This window comes from Bombus vancouverensis, chromosome 14 (genome assembly GCF_051014615.1).
Source record: "Bombus vancouverensis nearcticus chromosome 14, iyBomVanc1_principal, whole genome shotgun sequence".
NCBI lineage: Eukaryota > Metazoa > Arthropoda > Insecta > Hymenoptera > Apidae > Bombus > Bombus vancouverensis.
Window position 1 is genome coordinate 4,496,625 of NC_134924.1, and position 16,656 is coordinate 4,513,280.

The 16,656-nt window shown below is 27.6% G+C and overlaps 6 protein-coding genes across 10 annotated transcripts; 3 read left to right on the top strand and 3 right to left on the bottom strand.

Annotated features, from left to right (window-relative positions):
• Positions 1-44: 44 nt before the first annotated feature.
• LOC117161944 (S-methyl-5'-thioadenosine phosphorylase) lies at positions 45-2,543 on the bottom strand. The gene is made up of 6 exons (XM_033343731.2): positions 1,649-2,543; positions 1,231-1,391; positions 890-1,110; positions 610-812; positions 331-540; positions 45-240 (listed from the first exon to the last, which is right to left on the bottom strand). Exons 1-6 carry the CDS (start codon positions 1,667-1,669, stop codon positions 199-201), a joined length of 858 nt encoding a protein of 285 aa, XP_033199622.1. The 5' UTR covers positions 1,670-2,543; the 3' UTR covers positions 45-198.
• Positions 2,544-3,135: 592 nt separating this feature from the next.
• Hat1 (histone acetyltransferase 1) lies at positions 3,136-5,703 on the bottom strand. Of its 3 annotated transcripts, none has more exons than XM_033343729.2 (7): positions 5,547-5,703; positions 4,900-5,084; positions 4,533-4,795; positions 4,295-4,451; positions 3,994-4,208; positions 3,699-3,850; positions 3,136-3,632 (listed from the first exon to the last, which is right to left on the bottom strand). In XM_033343729.2, exons 2-7 carry the CDS (start codon positions 5,046-5,048, stop codon positions 3,339-3,341), a joined length of 1,230 nt encoding a protein of 409 aa, XP_033199620.1. In that variant the 5' UTR covers positions 5,049-5,084; positions 5,547-5,703; the 3' UTR covers positions 3,136-3,338. The 3 variants fall into 3 exon arrangements, with proteins under 3 accessions (XP_033199620.1, XP_076480538.1, XP_076480537.1); XM_076624423.1 differs by lacking the exon at positions 5,547-5,703 and adding an exon at positions 5,144-5,212; XM_076624422.1 differs by lacking the exon at positions 5,547-5,703 and having other exon boundaries at positions 4,900-5,226.
• A 425-nt stretch (positions 5,704-6,128) lies between these two features.
• On the top strand, positions 6,129-6,525 carry LOC117161951 (dynein axonemal light chain 4-like). Its single transcript, XM_033343744.2, has 2 exons — positions 6,129-6,194; positions 6,268-6,525. Exons 1-2 carry the CDS (start codon positions 6,129-6,131, stop codon positions 6,523-6,525), a joined length of 324 nt encoding a protein of 107 aa, XP_033199635.1.
• A 134-nt stretch (positions 6,526-6,659) lies between these two features.
• On the top strand, positions 6,660-7,791 carry LOC117161949 (mitochondrial import inner membrane translocase subunit TIM14). The gene is made up of 3 exons (XM_033343742.2): positions 6,660-6,813; positions 7,255-7,389; positions 7,455-7,791. The coding sequence occupies exons 1-3, from the start codon at positions 6,751-6,753 to the stop codon at positions 7,665-7,667; spliced, it is 411 nt and encodes a 136-aa protein (XP_033199633.1). The 5' UTR covers positions 6,660-6,750; the 3' UTR covers positions 7,668-7,791.
• LOC117161943 (growth hormone-regulated TBC protein 1) lies at positions 7,753-10,128 on the bottom strand. 3 transcript variants are annotated; one of them, XM_033343730.2, is made up of 7 exons: positions 9,948-10,127; positions 9,446-9,647; positions 9,149-9,379; positions 8,889-9,049; positions 8,710-8,818; positions 8,338-8,523; positions 7,753-8,238 (listed from the first exon to the last, which is right to left on the bottom strand). In XM_033343730.2, exons 1-7 carry the CDS (start codon positions 10,058-10,060, stop codon positions 8,128-8,130), a joined length of 1,113 nt encoding a protein of 370 aa, XP_033199621.1. In that variant the 5' UTR covers positions 10,061-10,127; the 3' UTR covers positions 7,753-8,127. The 3 variants fall into 3 exon arrangements, with proteins under 3 accessions (XP_033199621.1, XP_076480540.1, XP_076480541.1); XM_076624425.1 differs by lacking the exon at positions 8,338-8,523 and having other exon boundaries at positions 9,948-10,128; XM_076624426.1 differs by lacking the exon at positions 7,753-8,238 and having other exon boundaries at positions 8,381-8,617; positions 9,948-10,128.
• A 666-nt stretch (positions 10,129-10,794) lies between these two features.
• Positions 10,795-16,600, top strand: eIF2A (eukaryotic translation initiation factor 2A). Its single transcript, XM_033343727.2, has 12 exons — positions 10,795-10,937; positions 11,424-11,687; positions 11,894-11,993; positions 12,263-12,438; positions 13,250-13,338; positions 13,408-13,558; positions 13,652-13,822; positions 13,929-14,103; positions 14,178-14,341; positions 14,433-14,525; positions 14,613-14,800; positions 14,878-16,600. The coding sequence occupies exons 1-12, from the start codon at positions 10,910-10,912 to the stop codon at positions 15,001-15,003; spliced, it is 1,725 nt and encodes a 574-aa protein (XP_033199618.1). The 5' UTR covers positions 10,795-10,909; the 3' UTR covers positions 15,004-16,600.
• The last annotated feature ends 56 nt before the right edge of the window (positions 16,601-16,656 follow it).

A 16,656-nucleotide genomic window follows, 5' to 3' on the forward strand; every position in this document is an offset into this window, starting at 1 on the left:
TGTTGACTATTTAGATTAATTAATATTGGATAACAAATATCGCATTTTATTTTAATTATATTATTTATTAAAACGAAAAATATGTATTCTTAAAACCTTTATAAGAAGTGTATAAATTGCAGTTTTTGTTATCAAACTTAACATAAATCTGAAATACGAAGTAGTACATTCTTACTGTCACATTACAAATACACAAACTTATAAAGTATGAGAAGAAACATTACTACTCTGACATAATTCCTGGAAAAAGAAGAAAAATTTAGTTTTATTTTTCTGTAATATAGAATTATTTATATTTTCTTTGTTACTTAAGTACTTTATGATAATTACATGTAAAGCATCAATTTCCTTGTCCCAATTTTTTTCACCAATATGTTTAACTGCCTTTGTAAGTATATGTCTTATTTTACTAACATTTTGTTTAAATACTTTTATTACATCAGCTGCATGAACATTATCTTCACAATCTCTCCAGCAATCATAATCAGTTGCCATTGCTACAACTGCATATAGAAGTCCAGCTTCTTTTGCCAAATATACCTTATTTAAAAATATATTTTATGTAAATTTACAAATTAGTACAAAGAAATTTGAGAAGAAATGTAGTACCTCTGGACATGTAGTCATATTAACTAAGTCTCCTCCCCATAAACGCATTGCATTACTTTCAGCTTTTGAGGAAAATCTTGGTCCTTCTATAGTTACAATTGTTCCTCCTTTTCTTATGTCATACCCTAATTCTTTACCAACTTCAAACAATATTTGAGATGTAGTTGGATCAAAAGCTGGTTCCATTGGCATATGGCACACTCCTAAAATTTGATACTGTAATATTTATTTGGATAGGATTGATGCTATGTTATTAATATAATGTTGAAATCTAGTTTACCAAAATATTTAGGTGAAGTACCATCATAAAAGGTAATACTTCTTTTTGTTGTCCTATCTAAGAAACTGTCTGGAACAACTAATTGTCCTCTACAAATAGTTTCCTGTAAAGAGCCACATGCTGTTGAAGCAAGTATATGAGTACATCCAGCTAAGCGGAGAGCTTCAATGTTTGCACGATAATTTACTGCAGTGGGACTTGTTGTATGACCTGGTCCATGTCTATATGCATTTAATTATATAAAATTTCCTACTTTAAACTTTTATTCCAAAAAAAGAAAGTATAAAACATAAAAGAATGTATGATATAAAAAAATTTATTTTTAAAAGCACAAATGTTACCTTGATAATAATACCACGTCTACACCATTAAGATCTCCATGGTAAAGATCGCTAGATGGAAATCCAAACTCATTTTCAGCCTTTCCTCGCGTAATTATAGTTTGACAATTTAATATTTGATTTTGAGGATCATCTAAACCTGAACCACCGATTATTCCGACCTAAAAGTTTGTAGAGATACAATAGCATTCAACTTAAAAAATAAAAGCCACCTGTTTGTCACGTGACAGTTTCAGAACATGAAATTGTTTATACAATTAAACTATATATTTTATTAACTATACAAATATTTACAAATATAATAATGCAAATATATAAACGATTTAAAAAAGATATAGATAATTTATTTGCTGAACATAGTATCACTATAAATTAATTAAATATAATTTCTCAAATTTTTTAATACGAATAATCTTACCTTCACTTTACACTTGGTCATTTTTAACTTTATTCAATGTTATCTAAAAGTTTTTGATATATACCGAATTTAAGTTACTGCTTTAAAGAACTACAAACGAAGTATGGAGAAAGCTCAACATTAAATGTATTTTTATATCACTGATAAGAGCCTTGACCCTTACTATTTTCGAATCATTTTCAATGTTATCGATTCAGCACTTACTAGAGGTATGCGGGTACGCGTATGTTTGGGATTGGAATGGATTGAAAGAAGTTTGGGAGGGATCGGGCGGAATCCGCTTCCAAAAGTTTCGAAATCCCGAAACTGAATTCGGTTATCAGCATAAACCATTGACATATATTCTATAGATACGAGGTCCCGTGAAACCGCGTAAAGCAATTTGATCGCTGTCATAATGTGGTTTTGGTATGTAACACCATTATCGGTTGAACGGTGTACTTCACTTTTCTGTGCTCCTCTTTACCCTTGCAGCAGGTCATGACTTCGTGACCATTATGTAGAGACAATGACAAGGTACATAGGTACCCTGATCGCCCATGTCATTTCGTGTCACATGCGACGTTATCGATCCAGTAAAGTAGTAATTAGGATTGAAACTAAGTTTTTGTTATAAAATTACAAGATATGGAATAAATCAGCTAGTAAAGGAAATATAGAATTCTATACTTTTGTAAATGGTCGAAACAATGATTTCATACATAACCTATTATATTCCTAACATTTTTCCACGCATCTCCACCTGTTTCCGCCTGGTCAAATTGAAAATCGCTTTACAATAATTTAGATATGTGAATGAGACTTTATCCGAATCTCTTCATCAACTGCGATCCTTACTATTTTGGGTGAACTGAGATGAGAGACATCTAAAGTTAAATATGTGTCAATAAAATATTAAGATGTCAGTAGATGACGTCACAAATGTGGTATCTTTCCTATCTCTTGTAGGTGATATAATCATTAACGAGTTGTCTGTGATAATTCCTATGTTCGCTATAGAAAATTGCAGAGGGCGTAAGAAACACTCTGATTTTTTGGTAGGTTAGTATTTTATAACCTGAGACACAAAATTCTATTTAATGTCATGTTTATCCTGTCCTTAGTAGAGAGGAAATCTTCTCTGTTCTTAGTCCATGCTGTATACTCGTCTTTTGTCAATGATAGTAACGAAATGATGAATTCTGTGAGGACGAAAAAGAGTATAGAAGAATGAAGTATACCAATCAACCGGTAGTGACGCTATATACTAAAATCAATATGGCCGCGATCAAATTGCTTCACGCGGCTTCACGGAATCTCGTATCCATAAAATATATGCCAGTCGCTCATGCTGATATCCGAATCCAGTTTCGGGATTCCGAACGATAAGAGTATGTCGAGAGTCCATCTGAACTTCTTCCGGTTCGTTTCGAATAAGCCTTATAAAGAATGAAATATGGAGTGTGCGTCGGAGTAGGAGTGGATGCATGCTCGAATTAACATTTAAATTTTTAAGTTCATTAAATTTTTTCAAGTTTCATTAAAAATTTAGACATATTTAAATATGATTACATAATATATTACTTAATAAAAAGAAATTTTATTGAGTCAATAAAAAAAGATTTTCTTTGATAATTCATATTCAAGCAGTATCAATCGTTTCATATACGGGCAGCTTAATAAAAATAAAAAATAGAAAAAATATAAAATTTCAAAGTTCTCCCGCATTTTCTAAACGTTTAATTACTTTCTTATATTCTTCTTCTAAACTTTTGTATTCTTGGTCAAGAGTTTGTATACGTTGCTCCAATGTAGGTAGAGTGATGTTCGTACGATTATCAATGTTTTTCAACAGACATTCCAATTTTAACAAATCATTTTGTTCGCGTCTGTATGGAATATTCAATCTCCTTTTTACATCTAATCTATATCTACGATATTCTTGCTCGTTTGCTAAATCTGTTGCCCGTAATCTTAAAATTTCGTATACTCTGCGAGCTTGTTTCTAAAAATGAAAATTAATATTTTAATCTAAAAATATCTCTTATAGTGAAAAAAATATAAAACATACGTTAGTAATCTTGAATTTTTCTTTAGCCTCTTCACCCATCGTTTTACTAAAACCTTGAAGTAGACATTCTGGTGAAAAACTAGATAATTTACTGCAATTCATTGCATCCACATAATCTCTTAACCGTTGAAACGTCGCGGAAGGGTTCTCAACTACAACAATGATGACAATGCCTTACCAAAATGAACTAGATTTACTGAAATAAAAGTATTTAATCAGGCCTCACTTTTGTTTTGTTCTTTTCAAATACAAATTTGGATTTTTAATGATTATGTGTTTCTATGTTTTCATTTACCTGTTATGTCTTTGACTTGATTTCTTCCAGTATATTCGCAGTAAATAGCGTGTAACAAACGTGTACCAAGACCTATATTTTGAAATGGTGGTAATATTAAAACTTGAGCTATACGAGGTCTAATATGATGTGGGTATGCATAGTATTGATATACAGTAGCAAAACCAGTAGTTGCATAACGAGCAGTACCATCTGCTGTTAGATATTTCTCAAACCTGTTCCACAAAAAGTGATCTATTTAAAAAAATAATTTGCCATGTAATCAATAAGCAGCATAAATTAAAATCATGATTAAACTTACATATTAAAATAATGCCACCGCTCATCATCAATGTCTATAAAATTGGCAGCATCTATGTACCATAATACAAATGTACGGAGACGTTGATGATATTCTTTAAAACCGTTATAAGTCATGTCTGCTTTATAAACTTCAAATTTTCTTGTACAATTTTCATCTATATTATTTATAAATTTTGATTAAGTATTTAGATTATTTATGATATAAAAAAAGAATATATAGTATTGCAAGACATTACCACTGATAGAAAATGAATGTAGCAGTTCACCATGAGGTTTAAATATATCATCTTTCTTTAAAGATTCAATAAATGCATCTATGTTGGTATGTATTTGTGGAGCTAATTTCTCGGCAATGTTAGGCAATACTTCGTCAGCTTTGACACCTTCATAAAGTACTTTACTTATTTTTTCTGAATAACTCATACTTAAATATGTTTCTAAACAACCTGCTGAGTAATATAACTTTACTCTGAGATCCCGGTAACCAAATATAGATTCACTGATAAACAAAATTAATAATTAAAAAACGAACATAATAAATATATTTAATATAATCTATAATATTTATATAGATTTCTAATAATACATATTTCAATAACAAACCTATCTCCAAATACTTGATGGGACATTTCTGGTTTAAATGTATTTTGATCATTTTCTAAATCTTCAACAGAACGTACTAATTTCAATTCCAAAGCTTCATTACTGCTGACCACCAAATTCTTTAAACGTGCAGTAACTGGATCTTCCATATTATATTAATAATAAAATAGATAATACGAATTAATCTGTAAAAAGTAAAAAATTAGAATTGTATTAGTGATAAATCTTTTACAAATAAAATTACAAGCAATGAGTAAAATTATTTTATTATTATAGATAAAATTATTTCACACAAATATTTTCATGGTTATCCATGTTTAACTGAATTTGTTTTATATATATATATATACACACACACACACACAAAATATATGTATATACAAATTTGACCTTAACGAGTTACCGCTAAATAACATTTATAGGTTATACAAAATATATTTCGGAATTTAATAAATTAGCAGGTAAAATTTGTTTATCAGTGTAAAATAGAATAAATATAAAAATGTTATTTTCAGGTATAAAGTTAAATTAATGCTTATTAAATAATTTCTTAAGTTCGTATTTATTTGTAAATATTTTCCTGATTCTTTGATTTAAAAAATTACCAAATTATCAACATTATATGTAACATTATCACAACAATATACCTTCTTTCAATAATCGTGTGTAATTTATAGATATAGATCACTACTTTTTAATATTTTTCCTTAAACATAACTATAAAACAACTTCGCGCCAAAAATAAAGCGGTTATTTAAGATGGTTATAACCCCTTCGAAGATTAAGAATTGACTGGATTTTATGTTCCAAATTCTTGTAAGTCATTGGTTATTCTGACTGGGTACCTTATAGATTAGTATTTTTAAATACGAAAGCAAAATTTGACATCACATTAATATCAATCGATCTTAATTATGAATATTTTCAAAAAATATGTGAATTTATTTTTTATGAAAAAGATTAATATTTTATATTGTGATGAATAAAAATCTATAAAATTAAATTCTACTTTATGAATTTAAATTAAATTCGGTTTCTTATATATCTTATCACGTATATAAAATAACAAATGAAATACATTGATTTTATATTTATGTTAAAACTTTTGTCTTGAACCTCAAAATGTTAATTTTTGTAATATGCTTATTAAGTACTTTAATTTAATATATTGCTGGAATCTTCAATCATAATTTTTTCTAATTGAAACAGAATTATTCTAATAATCAAAAATGTCTACAGGTGAGGTGAAAAAGATAGAAGAACCTTTAATATTTCACACGTATCCTTTGTGTAAAGTAAGGGTTTAAATTATATTTTACAAGATTTAATATTGTAATGAATATTAGGGTTTATTTGAAACCTTTTTAGTACAGTGATATGAAGGAAGAAATGAAGCAAGAAGCAATGGAAATATGCGTTACAGCTACGGAGAAATATACCGATAATCATGAACTAGCAGCTCGAAATATTAAAGATAATTTAGACAAAAGATTCGGTGGCCCATTTCATGTGGTTATTGGAGAATCGTATGCTTGTGCAGTTACGTATCAAGCAAAGTCGTTATTATATATGTACAACGCTGGTAATATTGCCATCCTTGTATGGAGAACAGTTTCAACTTTTTAACGACAATAATACAATTTTGATATAGTATACTGTACACCATGTACGTAATATAATTATTTCTGTTATATTTATTTACATTTTCCTGTCTAAATAATTATATGTAATATGGTTAGAGACATATGAACGGACAATAAATATAAAGCTGAATCCACAATGTGATCAAATGTCGCTACTGCTCGATTTTACTAATCATTATAGTGGGTCGTCTTTTTCTCCACTTTTTTGATGATCGAAGATTATTTTATTTTGTTGTTTTTGCTGTATTGTTTTGACAATTTTAATAAAATGGTAAGAGTAAAAGCTAATGATATATTGTGAAGTAATTTTATTGTTGATATATTAATATTTGTAATAATATATTCCTAATATTTCTTTATTTTTTTACTGAATTAATATTGTTTTGTGATTTATAACTGTATATACAATGTCAAGAATGTGTGTATATATATGTGCATGTGTTTCATCATAATTTCATCAGAAGTGAAATAAATAGTTATGGCTTTACGAATATTGTTATTTATGAAGAGAAGAAAAAAGAAGAAAAATATTTTAATCACCTTTATTTTCAATATCTAACGTTTTTTTCAATGTATTTGAGATTATGAGGATACGTATAATTACTTAAAGTATATGTAAATTAACATGACATTTTTTAATGACTAATTGTTTTATGTTTGATAAAAAACGGAATTTATAGAATGTATTCTTATTAGTAATTGATATTTTTAGACTTCTACACTTATTGCAGCAGGCATTGGCCTTGCTGTAGTGGGTTTTACTGGGCGTTATATACTTAAAAGAATGCCGCAATTATCTCAAAAGATGGCAGAAGCTTATAAAAATGTACCAAAATTAAATTCACAGGTAAACTCCTAATTGTTAAGTTTATACAAAAGTTTCAATAGATTTAATGAAACGTGTCATTGTAGACATTAGCAAATAGTAAATATTACAAAGGAGGTTTTGAGTCTAAAATGACTCGACGAGAAGCTAGTTTAATATTGGATGTATCACCAACTGCAAGTAAATTGAAAGTAAAACAACAATTTAAGAAAATTATGTCTGTAAATCATCCAGATAGAGGTGGATCTCCATATATTGCTGCAAAAATTAATGAAGCAAAAGATTTACTAGAAAAATGATTTATATATAGATAAATGTATACGTATAGATAGTCTGTATGAAATTAGTTTGCATCTAGCCCCGTGATTGTAATTTGAATAAGTATTTTATTTAACTTATAATAAAATTATTTATACATAATAATGGTTCATTTCTAATTTTGATGCTGATTGAACTAAAAATTATATTGATAAAAGTATTTAACACGTGATCTTCATACAATTAATATATTACAATTTTATAAAATTAGTATTCCGTTTTCTTTGTATTTATAAATAAAAAATGTATAAAGAATCTTATAAATTAATCTAAATCAATATAATAAGATTACTGGTATGCTATCCTTTGCTTTTATATTTACAGGAATACTGTAGATGCAACATTATTAATAATCTTATACCGTACATTCGTTTTTTCGGAATTACAATAAAATAATATATTGACTAGAATCTTTCAGTAGGTAAAGTCTTGTTACTAGTACTATCGTCCTAATTTATTCTCCTTTTGTTGTTCCAAACGTTGTCGTGATATTTTTGTTCTTAGTTTAATAATTGTGCTACCAGGCAGTGATCCAGGTACTTTAAATATACTCTAGTAAAAGAAAATAAAATATTTCATAGCAATTATTTGATTAGGTTTGTTAAAATACGTTTATTTTCTTAATAAAAAATTAAAAAATGCTTTATTTACCTGCATAAAGTCATGACATTTTAAAACAATACTGTCTTTTGTTATTTCTTTAAAGCATTCTGCTAATGTTGTAAAATCTTGACAAGCAAGCAAGTTGCATTTGTTCCTTTTTATGAGAGTTAATGCAACCCGAAATATAATTTTACTGCCTTCATAAAAAAGGCAATCCCATATACGCAGCGTAGTCTGCCAAGTTGTAAATATTTTATTCAATACTTCTATAGTATATGGCAATCCAAACAGGTATTAATTCAAAATGTTAAATTAATGCATGAATCAACTGTGTACACACCACATACAATAATGTTAAAAGACAGCAAAACATAAATTGTGTAAATTTTATCTTTAAAAAACATATATAATCAACTTTACCTCAATTGGTAATACTTCTGCAAATAAGCACACAAACCACTTCGTTGTAATGACTGGCCAAGGTAAGCCTATATTCGTTACATGTTGGTAAATATCTGGCATTTTTATTCTAAAATAATAATGATGATGCCATTACATGTATAATTTGTATATTTGTATTAAAAGTTAAAAAAATTTACTTGACTAATTCTGCAAGGACATCGATATCTGTAAGGAGGCCATCCATTGTTGGAGTATAATAATCAGGTAAAATTTTTTCTATTAGGACTTTTAACAACCAAAAGGCTGTTTCTTCGCTTTTTGTAACAAGCAATAGTAATCCTGCTATATAATTCAAGCCCTAACAAAAAATATGAAGAAATCTTTTATATAAATTATATTAAAAATATGAATGTATAATAAAATTATAATAATAAAAATTAAAATAAATTTAACATACTTGACAATATCCTACTGTTTTATTCTGATGAGCAAATGCTAATAGAATGTTATATAATTGATACTGTTGATTTTCTGTATTATTAAAAAATATATTATCAGGAAAAGTTCTTGGTAAATCAGTTTTAATAACATCTGCAACTTGTTTATTATGTGGAGGTTGTAGTAGCTTCTGATAAAGATCAGGGTCTGCATTTTTTAATTCTTCTCCTCCACTGACAGAAAGCCATACCTTTTAAAATGAAATTTTTTCTTTGTATGTTTATAAAATGAATTAAAATGTAAATTTTATACTTACTAATCCTCTATGTTCTCCTGGTATACCTTTACGAACATATCTCTTTATTGTAATATTACGTTGTAATGATTTTCCTTCTCCAATTATTTCAGACCACTTTTTTGCTCTTTTTGCAAGTACTTTGAGGTATTCTGAGATAAAATCTTCATAAGTTTCATAGTCAAAATCTTGAGGTCTTTCAAAGCCATATTCATCCACATTACTAATAAATATATGTACGTATATAATAACAAATTTGTTTTTGAAACATAAGATTAAGAAATTTTATAAGATTGTAATTAAAAGAAATACATCCTATAAATACTACTTATTCTTTTCATGTCACTAAATTAGATTGTATTCATAAAAACATAACCTCACTTAAGTCGAAACAAAAATAAAAAATATGACTATTATCTGTATTATATTAATTATGTCATTCATAGTTTGAGTATATATGTCTATAATAAAAAAAGGTATTACAACATAATTAAGAAATAATATAAAATCTATAATACCTTACCTAAAACATGAACTTGCCATACCCCACGCAAGACGATGCTGACATATGATTTCTGCCGAATATAGGGTGGTCAGTAAACACTTTTCAATTTTAAATTTATTGTGCGACAACATAATTAAAATATGTTTGCATTAATGGTGCACTGTATTAACGAATATTTTCTTTCTTATCTATTCTTATTATGTAATAAAGAATTATTTTGTATTAATATTATAAGTACGACGATTAAAATATTTTTATTTTAATTTTTAACAGGTTCAAAGGTTAATGATTTATAATATGATTGTGTATTTTTTATCTTTTTTTAGAATAATATAAATTACAGTTAAACATACATCTAATTCTATAAGGCTCATATTGTATAGTGGAAACATAAATAATATTTGATAAACACATAATTGTCGGTAGACCACATTTAAATATTAATCTATAAATTTTACAATATTACAATACATTTATAACTTAAAATAAAGTAATAATGATAAAATATTTTTGAAAAAGTAAGATCGATTTGCTGGATAATCACTCACAATCGAGAAATCTAGTCGATAATAGATTTACTAGTTCAACATTTGCGCAAGCGTAGTTAATTGATAGAAAATTATTTTTGATATTCAAATAAAAGATTGATACACGTATTTTGATATCACGGTATACACATAAATGATATTTTATCTATTTTTAATATATCTGATAATGAATATATTAACTTATTTATATACATTATAGCACTTATAGCTGCTATATTGTATAAATATATTATTGCTTTTACTCAAATTTAAATAGATGATAAAGAAAATTTGATGAATGTATCCTAGTTTCTACGGTACTGAGCGCACGTGTTTCTTGCATACGATGTTGGCGACGCATGTGCAAGAAATCCTTTTCAAGGGACAAATTCCTCAGTCTGGCAAGAGTGGTCGATACTCGATATTACGGTACCACATGGTAACGGAGGTAAAATGGCGTTAACTGTTCCTTGTGTTGCTGGTAAGAATTTTCATATTGTTTTTATTGATAATTTTCTTACTTTAACATCAAATTTTTACTGGTATTTTTTTCTAAATGATATTAGCATGCATAGAATATACATCTATCCATGATATGCTTCACAAGTTTCGTATTACACTATATCTGATTGCACAAAAATGCGTCATGTGGCATTGTATTACTGGAACACATTTATGATTAAAAAAATGCGTCATGTGGTACCTCGTTATCAGAATGCATTTATTATTAAATGTATTTACATGTATAGTTATTTCCGACAATTTCATTTAATTTCATAAATAATTCGTGGATATTTAAATTTATCCTGGATTAGGAATATATGTTAATAACTTTTTTATTTTAAGATATACATAATATTTTTCATGTTATACGTTTACTACTATTAAAATTATTCATGCATTAAATGTAATAAATAGTTTAATAATGGAAAAGGAACTTAGAATATTTTAATGTGATTTTCTATAGTGAGAGGTTCCATTGGAATCAGCTTAGGACAAGGCCCACCATCGTATGAACCAGTGAAGTCATTTCCTAAAGATGACAGTAAAACATGCAAAGCAATGATTTTTAGCCCAGAGGGAAGTTATTTTGCATGGGTCAATGGAGTGACTACCAAGATTTTACATTGTTCTACATGGAAAATTATTACAGAAATCAAAAGGCCCAAAATTTCTGCGATTCAGTTTTCCACTCGAAGCACATATTTTATGACATGGGAACCATTCATTGGTATTATATTAATTTTATATTATTTATTTTTAATTATTTTTATATGTTATATATCTTATTTATATATTTAACTTTATCTCACTGATTTTATTACTTTGTAATAAATTAGATGAATATAAAATTTTTTAACATATATTTTATTTGCATTATATTTCAATATTTTGAATATGGAAATGATACTTATATTATTAATTTGTATATTGCAGCGACAACATCAAATCCTCAAGGAACACCAAATCTTCACATATGGAGATCAGAAACTGGAGAACTGGTGAAGAGTTTTATACAGAAAAAACAATCAGACTGGTAATGTATTACATACTTATTTTATTTTTAATTAAAATTTATATTAAATTCATCAATTATTGCAAACTATTTATTTCTTTTTATCTTTTAACGTTGTGTGATCTATGTGATCAGAAAAATACAGTTTTAATAAATATTTCATATTTTAATGGCATTCATAATGTTTAAATTTTATAAAAATCTTATATTTATTATTACCAAAAAACTATCTACTTTTTTAAGATAAACATAAACAATAGGTAGAACTTATTTTCCTTATATCTACCTAGGGAACCTCAATGGACAAGTGATGAAAAGATCTGTGGGTTATTAGTTGGTGCAGATGTCATTCTATATGAAGATGTCAATTTTAACAAAATTATGTACAGAATAAATGTAGCCAAAGTTGCTAGATTTAGTATATCACCAAGTAATACTCCATACTATATTCTCTGTTATATGCCGGGTAATTAAATTTTGTTGTGTATTTATTTAATTTTAAATTAAACAAATGCATGTATATTATATCAAGGTACTTATATGTGGAGAGTATACTAGTTTCTTAGTTGTTATCATGTAACCATACCAGTTTATTAGTTGTTAAACATCAGTGCTTCATAAAAACTAAGAGAAGTCATACAAATTTCAATATAACAAACAAAATGATTTAAAACTGATAATTAGCAATTCCGTTTGGTTGATTAAAACATATAATGTTTATTAGTAATATAGTTCAAGCATAAATCATATAAAAAATTGGCATATTTTATGAAATACTTTTTTATTTCAGTTTCTCTCATTATGAAGCAAATATGTGTGGCAAGCATGTAATACACAAATGGAATGAAGATTATAAGATAATTATATCTGTATAGAATACTTTAATATTTTAAAGAAGTACTACAGAATATTAAAACATAATGGTATTTTGCAAAATATACAAGTATGAATATATAATCAGGATCAACATTAATGGGAAATATTCCTGATTATTGCATGCTCATTTTTATATGTAAGTACTGTCATAAAGTTTTAGGGATTCATAAAGTTTATTTAACAGGTAATTATTTTTTGTTTCAATATACTTGCGATTCTTAGGTGTCTATAAATGAAATTTGGAATTGCAGTAAATTTAATATCATATCTTTATAAGACGAATAAATACTCTCCACATTAAATACCAAATTATTAATTACATCATTACTTGTAAAGTACTATGCTACTATTACAATCTAGCTAATAATTTATTTTTTATAACCAGTATTATTACGTTACAGGAAAATCGGATCAGCCTTCATTTGGTAGGCTATTTCAATATCCGAAGTTCGAATCCACACAAGCTTTAGCAAACAAAAGTTTCTTCCAGGTATTATATTATTATAAAATTCATACATATGTATTTAAGTACACAATATTCTATAATTTCTATTTTCAGGCGGACAGAGTAAACATTTATTGGAATAATAATGGAACAAGCGTTTTATTAATGACGAGCACAGAGGTTGACAAAACAGGCGCTTCATATTATGGAAAACAAACTTTACACTATCTTAGTACAAAAGGAGAAACTTCTATGGTTATGCTTAGTACGTTATGATCTATTAATTATTATTGTTTTTATTTATGAAATAATACTTTTTCTTGTCTCCAAAACGTAATTTTTTATTTTTCTTAATTAGGTAATAAGGGCCCTATACATGCTGTTCAGTGGTCTCCTAAAAATAATGAATTCTGTGTTATATATGATTTTATGCCAGCTAAAGCTACACTATTTAATCTTAAGTGTGAACCAATATTTGAATTTGGTGCTTTGCATCGGAATAGCATTTATTACAATCCTCAAGGGAACAATATCCTTTAATTACTTTAAAATGCTACTAAAATAACTTTAAATGACTTGTTTATTTAGTTCTTTTTTTATTTATTAAGAACTGTATTTTCTTAACCACTTTGCACTTCTAATTTTGACGGGATTTGGCAATCTCCGTGGTGGTATCGAGTTATGGGACGTAGCTAACAGAAAACTAATTGCTAAAACTGAAGCTCCTGATACAACGCTTCTTCAATGGTCGCCGGATGGAGAACATTTCATGACTGCAACTACCGCACCTAGACTTCGAATGGGGAATGGGTAAATCTTTTATATTTTTGTATGATTTCGATAATTATATTTTAATTTATATCCGATAAATATTTCATATTTAGATTTAAGATTTGGCATTATACCGGGACTTTATTATACGAACGACCATGGAATGAACAAGAAGAACTTTGGGAAGTATTATGGCAAACCTTTCCACCAGGAACGTTTCCAGAAAAACCGATTAGTTATAAAGCTGTTGAAGGTATTGCTCCTAGTCAACCACAAGGTAAGAGTTCTTCATAATGTTCCTTAGAACAATAGAACTACTACATTAGTCGACATTATCTTTTAATATTAGAGTTTCATTTCATTTGCAGCATCAAAACAAGTGTATCGACCACCTTCTGCCAGAGGGGAAACTATTAGTTTTAAATTACGCGATGATGAAATGTTCAAAGATAAGAAAAAAGGTTCAAAGCGTTAGATAAATTTAAAAGCATAGAATTATAGATACAAAATAGGTATTTTATTTTACATGTATCCAATATTTGTTGTAGCTCTAACAAAAGCAAAGAAAAAAGCAAAGAAAGGTACAAAGAAATCGGAATCCTTAGCATCTTCTCAATCAAACAATCCAAGTACAAATGGACAAGTTACTACAAGTACAGAAAGTCAGAATTTAAATACAAATGTTCCTGAATGTGATAATCTGGAGAGGAGTAAGAAAATTAAAAAAATTAAAAGCGTAAGAATCTCTGTTACTAATACTTCAGTAATAAAATAAAATTTATTTAACTGTTTATTATTCCTCATTTTTTACAGAAACTAGAGCAGATTTCAAAATTGAAGGAACTGCTAGTAGCTGGAAAGCAATTAGAAATCAATCAATTAGACAAGATCAAGAAAGAAGCTGATTTAATGAAGGAACTTGAAGAGCTTGCTTTATGATGAACATTTCAAATTATGGATATGTATGCGGTTTAAAAAGAAAAGTCTAAATATTTCTTTTAATAACGGAAAATGATCTCGGTCTCTCACATACTATATCGCACGTACGGAAGTTACGTTTGGCTGTACATAAAATTTTCATTCTGAAGAGGTAGCGGGAACAAACTAAATTTTGAAAGTGGATGGAATAGGTTTCCATGTCTCTCATTGAAGATATTAAGATTTAAAAATATAAGTTTTTTTTTGAGCGATGATAATGAAATTGAAATGGTCCATCGCTAAATCCTTCCTTTGATACTTGGGAATGAAACCATTTTTTTTCTTTCTTAATGGGTTCTTTATTCTAAGTAATATTTCGAAATAACATTGAAGAATGGGCATTGAAGATTGGAAAACAGTCCAATGACGACCAAGCTTCCTTATTATATAGCCCTGTATACCAATGTTGCATTACAAGACACTTCAGTAATCTTCTTGATATTACATTTGATAAATAAAAAATTGTACAGGGTGAATCATATTATCTTGGAATTACTTTGAAATGTGACTCGCAATAGCGATTTACCCCGTATAAAATGCATAATATGTGATGGAAAATGTGAGGTGGAAAAGAAAAATGGTATGATTATAAAACCGAATGCACATAAAATTTGTTCCTGGAGACAGGTGCTGTCATTTCACTTTTTATGTTTATAAATTATTGCGCACTATTCCATTTTTGTTTTTATCAATCTCTTTATGAAAATTTAGCGAGGGTTAGATATAGACATATCATTTTGTGATTTCATAATTATTACACTCATTTCATGAGTATTGCACTAGTATTTCCTGACAACTTTTCGTTCTTATACATACTTTTGTTTTGTGCCTTACATTATATGTTTAAGATTCAGATTTTATATTTTTCTTGCTGTCAAGGCTTATAAGACTGGTCAGATTAAAAGTACTATTACGTGGCACAGTGTAACAAATAAATGAAAGAAAACTGCCAAAAAATTACCAACTATATTCCACAACTAAAGGAACATTTTTAAGTAATAAAGAAAATATAGCTTTTTGAATTAGTTGATTTTTTAAAGTGCTGTTCTTCAATGATGTTCAAAGTTACCTTCGCTTATTTTTCAGATTGTTGTATGAGCATTTAACAACAATCTGTGTTCTGTAACAATATAATAGTTGTTGAATTACTTGTTTTAATTTAATATTTACTAATATTGAGATTTTTAGGTTTATCTGAGCAATCAGAGAATTTGTACAATATAGATTGTACAAGTCAATAGACAAAAGAACATTTCTTTTACCTTGTTTCCATTTCTTTTGCTATAATAATGAACAAAAGTTAAATACAATTGGGAAAACCTATAGTACAATGTGTGATTACGTCGAATTTTTATAAAATTCGTGAAATTATAACTAAAAATTATGTATCATTATTTCTGACATGTACATTGAATCATATACATATAAATTACCGATTAATTAACAAGTGATGGGTATCTCATAAAATGAATTACATCAAAAAAAAAAAAAAAATCACAATCGCCAATGTTGTGTATACTTACGTGAAATTTATGAAAATAAATTATTAAAAACAACAGATGTCAACGATATGTAATATATTTTTATGAAATTGTATTTTTCCTGTATTACAAT

Coding starts and splice junctions, on each gene's coding strand:
- LOC117161944 (XM_033343731.2), bottom strand. CDS start 1,669: ATGACCAAGTGTAAAGTGAAG. Junction 1,392..1,648: donor TGACCAAGTGTAAAGTGAAG/GTAAGATTATTC, acceptor ACAAACTTTTAG/GTCGGAATAATCGGTGGTTC. Junction 1,111..1,230: donor GACGTGGTATTATTATCAAG/GTAACATTTGTG, acceptor AAATGCATATAG/ACATGGACCAGGTCATACAA.
- Hat1 (XM_033343729.2), bottom strand. CDS start 5,048: ATGGAAGATCCAGTTACTGCACGTTTAAAGAATTTGGTGGTCAGCAGT. Junction 4,452..4,532: donor ACATTCATTTTCTATCAGTG/GTAATGTCTTGC, acceptor TAAATAATATAG/ATGAAAATTGTACAAGAAAA. Junction 3,851..3,993: donor TCAAGTCAAAGACATAACAG/GTAAATGAAAAC, acceptor TCATTGTTGTAG/TTGAGAACCCTTCCGCGACG.
- LOC117161951 (XM_033343744.2), top strand. CDS start 6,129: ATGTCTACAGGTGAGGTGAAAAAGATAGAAGAACCTTTAATATTTCAC. Junction 6,195..6,267: donor ACACGTATCCTTTGTGTAAA/GTAAGGGTTTAA, acceptor AAACCTTTTTAG/TACAGTGATATGAAGGAAGA.
- LOC117161949 (XM_033343742.2), top strand. CDS start 6,751: ATGATCGAAGATTATTTTATTTTGTTGTTTTTGCTGTATTGTTTTGAC. Junction 6,814..7,254: donor TTGACAATTTTAATAAAATG/GTAAGAGTAAAA, acceptor TGATATTTTTAG/ACTTCTACACTTATTGCAGC. Junction 7,390..7,454: donor TACCAAAATTAAATTCACAG/GTAAACTCCTAA, acceptor GTGTCATTGTAG/ACATTAGCAAATAGTAAATA.
- LOC117161943 (XM_033343730.2), bottom strand. CDS start 10,060: ATGTTGTCGCACAATAAATTTAAAATTGAAAAGTGTTTACTGACCACC. Junction 9,648..9,947: donor ATGGCAAGTTCATGTTTTAG/GTAAGGTATTAT, acceptor TATATTTATTAG/TAATGTGGATGAATATGGCT. Junction 9,050..9,148: donor AAACAGTAGGATATTGTCAA/GTATGTTAAATT, acceptor ATTTTTTGTTAG/GGCTTGAATTATATAGCAGG.
- eIF2A (XM_033343727.2), top strand. CDS start 10,910: ATGGCGTTAACTGTTCCTTGTGTTGCTG. Junction 11,688..11,893: donor GACATGGGAACCATTCATTG/GTATTATATTAA, acceptor TGTATATTGCAG/CGACAACATCAAATCCTCAA. Junction 14,526..14,612: donor GTTCAAAGATAAGAAAAAAG/GTTCAAAGCGTT, acceptor TATTTGTTGTAG/CTCTAACAAAAGCAAAGAAA.